This window comes from Palaemon carinicauda, chromosome 45 (genome assembly GCF_036898095.1).
Source record: "Palaemon carinicauda isolate YSFRI2023 chromosome 45, ASM3689809v2, whole genome shotgun sequence".
NCBI classification, from domain to species: domain Eukaryota; kingdom Metazoa; phylum Arthropoda; class Malacostraca; order Decapoda; family Palaemonidae; genus Palaemon; species Palaemon carinicauda.
Window position 1 is genome coordinate 23,788,655 of NC_090769.1, and position 10,000 is coordinate 23,798,654.

Below are 10,000 nucleotides of genomic sequence, written 5' to 3' on the forward strand. Positions count from 1 at the left end.
GCCACAATTTTAGTAATAGAGTAATGAAAAACAGTGTGTGGGTTTGTTTGTGAACAGCTTCCTGGCCACAATTTGAAGCGTAGAGTAATGAAAAACAAGAGGCTCTCTCTCTCTCTCTCTCTCTCTCTCTCTCTCTCTCTCTCTCTCATAATTCTAATTATTGCAAAAGCTTCGATTTTCAATTCAACAACTTGCAAACATAGCACAAAAAAATCAAGAGTTTTTATCCAAGATAAAAAAATCAGAAATCGATTTTTTTCACAAAAGATTTAAATTTCTTAAACTGCTCCAAACAGGCTGATGAAAGCAAGAGCTCATCAAAGGCTAATGAACTCGGTTTGAGCAACGTAGGAGGAGTTTTTGTGGTCCTCCTTGCCGGAATGGGATTGGCTTCAGTCGCTGCAGTCTGCGAATTTGTCTGGAAGTCGAGAAAACTCGCGATTGAAGAACATGTAAGTTACATTTTCAATACTGTTTACATTTTGTTCCCCTGTTCAAATGCGTCTCGAATGTTCTCATATGTTTACATTGTGACGGGGTTGTGGTGGCCAATGTAGTAACGAAGGTACCGAATGAAGGACAAACCGTGGTTCAATGATGATTGTAGACGTGCTTATTTGGAGAAGCAGGAGGCCTATCACCTTTGAAGGGTAACAGATCAGATTTGACCTGGAACAACTATACTCAGCTTCGAGCTTTTCCTCAGAGAGTTTATGCCTCAACTGAAAAGGAGTACAATTTAATCATAAAGGAAACCCTCTCTGGTACAACTCAGGAACATAAATGGTGGTCTACCCTTAAATCTGCACTCTTTGGTGTAGATGCAACAGTTCCTCCTTTACTTAAACCAGATGGCTCCGTCACTCACTGTCCAAAGGAAAAGGCAACCCTTTTGGCTGATGTTTTTGACAGTAAACAGAGTAATGAAAAACTTGAACTTCCTCATTCCTGTTTTCCTGAGGCTAAACTAACTAGTTTAGCTTTTCGATCTCGTGAGATTAAAGCTCTGTTGATGGACCTTGATGCTTATGGAGGTGTAGACCCAAATGGTATTTTTCCTTTGTTTTTTATAAAGACAGCAGATTTCTTAGCTCCAAAGTTATCTGTTATTTTACGCAAGTTAGCAAGAAGAGGAGCTTTTAGCACTTGTTGGAGAATTGGTAATGTTACTCCTCTATGTAAATGTGTTTGTGGTAGCTCAAGTCCCACTGATTACCGCCCAATTTCCATAACTCCCATATTATCTAAAGTTTTTGAACGTCTTCTGGCAAAACGTCTTAATAGGTTTGCTGAAGGTAATCATCTATTCCCTAGTTTGCAATTTGGTTTTCGGAAAGGCCTTGGAGCATGTGATGCCCTTCTTACAATCTCCAATGCAGTACAGAAATCCCTTGATTGTGGTCGGGAAGTTCGTATGATTGGCCTTGATTTAGTGCTGCCTTTGACCGTGTTAATCATGAGGCCCTTGTTTTCAAACTGAAACAGTTGGGAGTGGGTGGGTCGTTTCTTAGCATTATTATTGATTTTTTAAGTAGTAGATCTCAAAGAGTTGTTGTTGATGGGCACCATAGTGAGTATAGGAATGTGATATCCGGTGTTCCACAGGGTAGTGTTCTTGGCCCATTACTTTTCATACTATATACACATGACATGTGGTTTGGCCTAGAAAATAAGCTTGTTGCATATGCAGATGATGCTACTCTCTTTGCATCAATTCCATCCCCTGAATGTAGATCTGGGGTTGGTGAATCCCTTAATAGAGATTTAGCTAAAATTAGTGCATGGTGCAAATTATGGGGTATGAAGTTGAATCCTAACAAAACTCAAAGTATGATTGTAAGTAGGTCAAGGACGGTGGCTCCTCAACATCCGGATCTCAGTATTGATAATGTTTCTTTAAATTTGTATGACTCTTTCAAAATTTTAGGCGTGATTCTTGACAGCAAATTTACTTTTGAGAAACATATAAGGTCTGTGTCTTCTTCAATTGCACAAAAAATTGGCTTATTGAGAAAGTCTTTTAAGATATTCGGTGATCAATCTATTCTGAAGAAATGTTTTAATTCTTTTATTCTACCTTGTTTTGAGTATTGTTCTCCTGTCTGGTCTTCAGCTGCTGATTCTCATCTTAATTTGTTGGACAGAAACTTACGGTCTATTAAATTTCTTATTCCTGTTCTAGATATTAATCTCTGGCACCGTCGATCAATTAGTTCATTATGCATGTTGCATAAGATTTTTCATAACTCTGACCATCCTTTACATTCAGATCTCCCTGGACAATTCTATCCTGTTCGTAATACTAGGCAGGCAGTTAATTCTAATAGCCAGGCCTTCTCCATCATAAGACTCAATACTACGCAGTACTCTAGAAGTTTTATTCCAGCTGTTACCAAGTTGTGGAATGATCTTCCTAATCGGGTTGTTGAATCAGTAGAACTTCAAAAGTTCAAAGTTGGAGCAAATGCTTTTTTGTTGACCAGGCGGACATGAGTCTTTTTATAGTTTAAATATGACATATTTCTTGTTGACGTTGTTAATAGTTTATATATGATATCTCTTTTGACATTACTTTTTTTAGAATGATTTATTGTTAATTTGTTCTCTTCAGTTATTTATTTCCTTATTTCCTTTCCTCACTGGGCTATTTTTCCCTGTTGGAGCCCCTGGGCTTATAGCATCTTGCTTTTCCAATTAGGGTTGTAGCTTGGATAGTAATAATAATAATAATAATAACGCCAGACTGGGATCGAGTCTTGCTCAAACTCGTTACTGCCTTTGGTTGCTACAAACTCACCATCCTTGTGTGCTTAGGAAAGGGGTTTGGGGGTGCCTATAGGTCTATCTGCTGAGTCATCAGCAGCCATTGCCTGGCCCTCCTTGGTCCTAGCTTGTGTGGAGAGAGGGCTTGAACTCTGATCATATATATATATATATATATATGTGTGTGTGTGTGTGTGTGTATAGATATATATATATATATATATATGTATATATATATACATATATATATATATATATATATATGTATATATATATATATATATATAGATAGATAGATATATATATATATATATGTATATATATATCAATATATATATATATATATATATACACATATATATATACACGCATATGTGTGGTCATTCTCTAGGGCATTGTCCCGCTTCATAGGGCAATGTCACTGTCCCTTGCCTCTGCCATCCATGAGTGGTCTTGAAACCTTTAAACAGAGAAAGATATTTTCCTATTTCCTAAAGATATAATTATGTTTGGATATCTGTCTGTCAGTATTTGTCTGTCCACCTGTCATAAATTGAAATATATATTAGAGACAGTTATCTGAATTAGATAACTATATCTCAATGAGATATTTGGGAGCACAAATAATACACGATGTAAGAGTTAACTAACAATCAAATTTAATTAATCTAAAGACAATTATAGGATATGATTTAATACAATCGTAAAATTGTAAGTCAAATCAACACTGATAACTGGAAATACAAAACCAAACTAAGACGATATAAAATTATATTACAAAACCTTGAATCATAAGCACCGTTCTATATAAATATTTATTCATTATAAAATAAGATATACATTTACTTTCTTCTTTATTCATTGGTTAGTTAACCACCATAACACTACAAGCAGTACTGCCATTTAAAATTGCATTCGTGGCTGTTATTAAGTTATAGAAATTTCAAGACTAAATTTTCCGGTTTATAGATTTTATACACAGCTGAACACACAAAGTTTGATTAGGCAAATTGTTTTTAGATTTTTTATTTCCTTATATATATACACATATATATATATATATATATATATATGTATATATATATATATATATATAAATTAAAATCATATTTTTTTTGTTGGAGCTTGTTTTCAAATTCACTTTCTTTTTCTCTATCTACACATCCATAAATATTGTTTTTTGTTTACATATTTGATTAAACTTAGTACCTTCAATTCCTATGATATTGTTTATTTATGAATAAAGGCAAGAATATCTATCACACACACAAACCCACCCACACACCCGCATCACAAACACAAACTATATATATATATATATATATATACATACATATATATACATATATACACACATGTATATATTATATATATATATATATATATATATAGTGAGAAGATTACAATGCAGAACAATACATTTAAAAATCTTATCATATTTTATAAAATAGATAACTTGGAACTAAACTGCACTTCAGTTCAAAGGGACAAATGGAAGGATATATTCAAAGTCAATACTTATAAAAAATAAATTGCAAAATATACTATGTATTCCATATTTCCTATCAGAGAAATTAGATTATAATTTGACAGATTCTATATTGCATGAATAAATGGACATTTAAAAAGATTTATTATAGAAACACGTAGTGATATATGTGATATATATAGAATAATTGTGACGTTTTTGTTTTGCATTTTTTGTCTTCTAAGAAAAACTACAAAGTGGTGTTGACTAGAGTGGTTTCTCGTTTGTTTAATTAGTCGTAATTGTTCCGTTTAATTTTGATCTATGGAGAGTCCTATAGTTTTATTTTCGTCTCATTTCAAAAGAAACTCAAATCAGAGGTTCTGGTTATCTTTTGATAATAGAAAAGACTAGTTTTAATTGCTTTGATGACCGTAAAATTCATAGAGACCAAATCAGTGTTTAATCCAATGTTCTTATATGAGTACCATAGATTCTTTTCAAGAGTGAGGTAATTAGTAACACGGTTACTTTTCAAGAATTAGAATTATACAGTAGTAACACTGATTTTTTCAAGAGTAAGAAAACGAGGAACACTGATCCCTTTTTAAGATTAAGAAAATGAGCAGTACATTATATTCCAGATTACGAAAATCAGTAACAGATCCTTTTCAAGAGCCAAAAAATTAGTAACAGAGCCTTTTCAAGAGTAAGAAAATTACTACCACATCCTTTTCAAGAGTAAGAAAATTAGTAGCAAAGACCCCTTTTAAGAATAATAAAACTAGTAACAGATTCTTTTCAAGAGTAAGAAAATTAGTACCAGATTCTTTTCAAGAGTAAGAAAATTAGTAACAAAGACCCATTTTAAGAATAATAAAGTTAGTAACAGAATCTTTGCAAGAGTAAGAAAATTAGTAACAGATTCTTTTCAAGAATAAGAAAATCAGTACTAAAATTCTTTTCAAGAGTAAGAACCTACCCAAAAACCCCAGTCGACGTAAATGTAAAGCATAAAAGGCCAAACAAAAACCAGTTTTCTGCTAAAACTTAGCCTCGGCATCTAATTCTCAGGCTTCTGTTTGGACGGAGATGAGCAAAGAGTTGAGACTGGCGCTTTCGTGCGGCTCTTCCTCCTCCTCCAAACCGGTAAGAAGAAGAATGCCTGAGAAGGAGAATGGCACCTCTATCCTCTCCATGAACACCTATGGGTCTACCTACACCACCTCTCAATACTCATTCACGTGCAAGGAAGCTCTATCATGACACCCAATGGTAAGCTTTGCCAAGATTTTTTTTCCTCTCCACTTTTTTTAGTCTAAAGCGGGGTTATACGGTAGAGCGGTTCGTCGAACGTTTCGTCGAATGCGGTTCGACAAACAAGTGTATGAATTGATATTCGAACGTACGAAAGGGGTATTTGTCCAATGGTAAGCTTTGCCAAGATTTTTTTCCTCTTCACTTATTTTAGTCTAAAGCGGGGTTATACGGTCGAGCGGTTCGTCGAATGCGGTTTGACAAACAAGTGTTTGAATTGATATTCGAACGTACGAAAGGGGTATTTGTCCAATGGTAAGCTTTGCCAAGATTTTTTTTCCTCTTCACTTTTTTCAGTCTAAAGCGGGGTTATACGGTCGAACGTTTCGTCGAATGCGGTTCGACAAACAACTATTTGAATTGATGTTCGAACGTGTGAAAGGGGTATTTGTCCAATGGTAAGCTTTGGCAAGATTTTTTTCCTCTTCACTTTTTTTTAGTCTAAAGCGGGGTTTATACGGTTTGTCGAATACGTTTCGTCGAATGCGGTTCGACAAACAAGTGTTTGAATTGATGTTTGAACGTGTGAACGGGGTCTTTGTCCAATGGTAAGCTTTGGCAAGATTTTTTTTCCTCTTCACTTTTTTTAGTCTAAAGCGGGGTTATACGGTCGAACGTTTCGTCGAACGCGGTTCGACAAACAAGTCTTTGAATTGATGTTCGAACGTGTGAACGGGGTATTTGTCCAATGGTAAGCTTTTGGCAAGATTTTTTTTCCTCTTCACTTATTTTAGTCTAAAGCGGGGTTATACGGTCGAACGTTTCGTCGAATGCGGTTCGACAAACAAGCGTTTGAATTGATGTTCGAACATATGAAAGGGGTATTTGTCCAATAGTAAGCTTTGGCAAGATTTATTTTCCTCTTTCTTTTTTAGTCTAAAGCGGGGTTATACGGTCGAGCGGTTCGTCGAACGTTTCGTCGAATGCGGTTCGACAAACAAGTGTTTGAATTAATGTTCGAACGTATGAAAGGGGTATTTGTCCAATAGTAAGCTTTGCCAAGATTTTTTTCCTCTTTCTTTTTTTAGTCTAAAGCGGGGTTATACGGTTGAACGTTTCGTCGAATGCGGTTCGACAAAAAAGTGTTTGAATTGATGTTCGAACGTATGAAAGGGGTCTTTGTCCAATGGTAAGCTTTGGAAAGATTTTTTTTCCTCTTCACTTTTTTTAGTCTAAAGCGGGGTTATAACGGTCGAACGTTTAGTCGAACACGGTTCGACGAACAAGTGTTTGAATTGATGTTCGAACGTATGAAAGGGGTATTTGTCCAATAGTAAGCTTTGGCAAGATTTTTTTTCCTCTTTCTTTTTTTAGTCTAAAGCAAGGTTATACGGTCGAACGTTTCGTCGAATGCGGTTCGACAAACAAGCGTTTGAATTGATGTTCGAACGTACGAAAGGGGTATTTGTCCAATAGTAAGCTTGGACAAGATTTTTTTCTTCTTTTTTTAGTCTAAATCTTGCTTTATACAGTCGAGCATTTCGTCGAACGCGTTTCGACAAGCAAGTGTTCGAAGTGATGTTCGACATTTTGGTTTCAAACGCGTTCCTCGATCGGGTCGAAGAAAGTATGTTCTCGACTGACCTTTGAGGGCGGGGCTTCACTGACATCATTATCCACAAACCTTACGCATTTGTGGCTGACTCCACCTATTCAAACCGTGTGACAAGCAGGTTCGACAACGGTGTTCGACAAACCGTTCGACCGTGTTAACCCAACTTAACAGAAGCGTAAATGAAAATGTAAAATTTCGTTTAATCTGACTGAAGTCGTGTTAAGCTTAATTCACGGAATCTTTAGTTCGATAACGTCATTATTATTATTATATTCTAAACATTCTCTTTTCGTTTGTGAAACTGAGAATATCTGCTATAAAAAGTCAGATCATTTCTGTTGATAACATTTTGATAAACAATATTGCTATTCATCTCGTGCAAGATATTCATTCATATGGGTGTAGTAGTAATTTGCAAGTCATTTTGCAGGAAGCATGCACTCTTAGTCATGAAAAATTCTCTCTCTCTCTCTCCCTCTCTCTCTCTCTCTCTCTCTCTCTCTCTCTCTCTCTCTCATACACACACACGCTAAAAATAACTAGCTTTTAACATATGCATACTTTATCCATTGCAAATCTGAAAGACGAACGAGGCTGTTACCTCATTTACACGATATATATATATATATATATGTATATATATGTATATATATATATATATATATGTATATATATATATACTGTATATATATATATATATATATATGTATATATATACATATATATATACAGTTTATATATATATATATATATATACATATTAAGCTAGATAGATAGACAGATAGATAGATAGATAGAAAGTTAGGTAGATAGATAGATAGGTTGGTTGATAGATTGATAGAATGAATATCCATCAACTTCCCTCTCGTAAGTCCCGATTCGTCAATACAATTATAATTCCTTCAAAACCTATAGTTTTAATGGAAAACTTCAATGGCAGAAAATGGCCTTCTTCCAATAGTGTAATATATCTACAACACATTATTATTTTCGTAACAAGTATTTTCCAGTGACATACTTAAATCAGAACAAACGTTTTTGAGTATCAATTCATTTTCAATTTACACTGACTCGCAGGGGTGACCTTTTAGCTCGGAAAAGTTTCATACTATCTGATTGCTTGGGCAAAATAATTCTAGCCAATCAGCTAGTAAGAAACTTTTCCTAGCTAAAAGGACACCTAAAAGTTTCCTACTGTCTGATTAGTTGGACAAAATAATCCTAGCCAATCAGCTAGTAGGAATCATTTCCGAGCTAAAAGGGCACGTAAAAGTTTCCTACCAACTAATTGGTTGAACTAAATAATTGTAGTTAATCAGCTAGTAGGGATCTTTTCCTACCTAAAAGGGCACCCCTGCGAGTTAGTACAAATGCATCTCATTATAAAAAATTGAATATAGTCTTTGCATGAATAATTAGCTACACCTGTTCATTTGATTTCCCTGGATAAAGATAAATAAACGAAATTATTCTTAATATCTTTAGTCTCTTCATAAGGATTTAATGGCTAATAGAGAGCTCCCCTTTACAAAAAAAAAAAAAGATAAAAAAATAAATGAATAAATATGCGTCAGGAGTACAAGTACAGACAGACAGACAAATAGATTTTCTTTATTATCATCACAGAAATATCTTTCTGCAAGCGACTAGCAATGTCAAACCATATGATTAGTGTACCAGACCTGTAATAATTAGTTGTAATAGATAAAATGCATTTGAGGGATTAAATAAGATACATTCAATGGATCAAAAATATGATAACAAAAGTTGATATACATGGTTCATCTCATACATGTTTCTTATATATGTAAAAGAAATATACAAATACAATTTATGCATATACATATATATGTGTGTGTGTGTGCATATATATATATATATATATATATACTGTATATATATACATATTATATATATATATATATATATACTAAAGCTTTTAATTCAATACTTCTCCATTCATTATCTCCTACTTCACGTTTCCTAGTCATCAGCCATGTAGGCCTGGGTCTTCCAACTCTGCTAGTGCCTCGTGGAACCCAGTTGAAAGTTGGATGAACTAATCTGTCTTGGGGAGTGCGAAGAGCATACCCAAACCATCTCCATCTACCCCTCATCATAATCCTATCCACATATGCCACTCGAGTAATATCTCTTATAGTTTCATTTCTAACCCTATCCTGCCATTTAACTATCAATGTTCTTCTTAATTCCATTTTAGGAAGCATGATCTCATCCATATAGTACACTCGAGTAATTTCTCTTATAGTTTTATTTCTAATCCTGTCCTGCCATTTAACTCCAAATATTCTTCTTATTTCCATTTTAGGAAGTATGATCTCATCCACATAGGCCACTCTAGTAATTTCTCTTATAGTTTAATTTCTAATCCTGTCCTGCCATTTAACTCACAATCACATCACTTCACTTCACTTCCACTCCCAGGTAGGCTTTCAGCCTGTCAGTGGAATCAGTTGTCTTCTCCACTCAATTCTGTTTTCAAAAATTCCCTCTCTTCTCAGCTGTTCAATTGTTGGCATGTTATTCTTTGTCAAAATCTCATCAATTCCATCCCTCCAGCGTTTACGTGGTCTACCTCTTGGTCTCCTCCCACCAGGCGTCCAGTCCCATCTCTTCCTTGCCATTCTATTTCCATCCATTCCCATTAAATGTCCCAGCCATCTCAGCCGTCCCTTCTCAATCTTGTTCATTTTAGGAAAAACAAATCCAGACGACTCAGAGCGACCACAACCAGATGACCTGCTCCCGACTGTGTCCCTAATCACCAGCAAGAGGGCCCACTCCCTCGAACCCATGGGGGGGCTCCCGAGGATTCGCACACATGCCCCGGTATGGTCAGAGACACAAGCAGCAGCCTCCAGTCGCCTGATCTGCCT

The 10,000-nt window shown here is 35.2% G+C and overlaps 1 protein-coding gene across 1 annotated transcript in view; it reads left to right on the forward strand.

Annotated features, from left to right (window-relative positions):
* Positions 1-10,000, forward strand: part of LOC137634852 (glutamate receptor ionotropic, kainate 2-like) — a 103,672-nt gene that overhangs the window by 70,448 nt on the left and 23,224 nt on the right. The window contains exon 18 of the mRNA XM_068367405.1: positions 297-452. Within this exon, the coding sequence (XP_068223506.1) occupies positions 297-452 (156 nt within the window). The remainder of the gene's footprint in view (positions 1-296; positions 453-10,000) is intronic.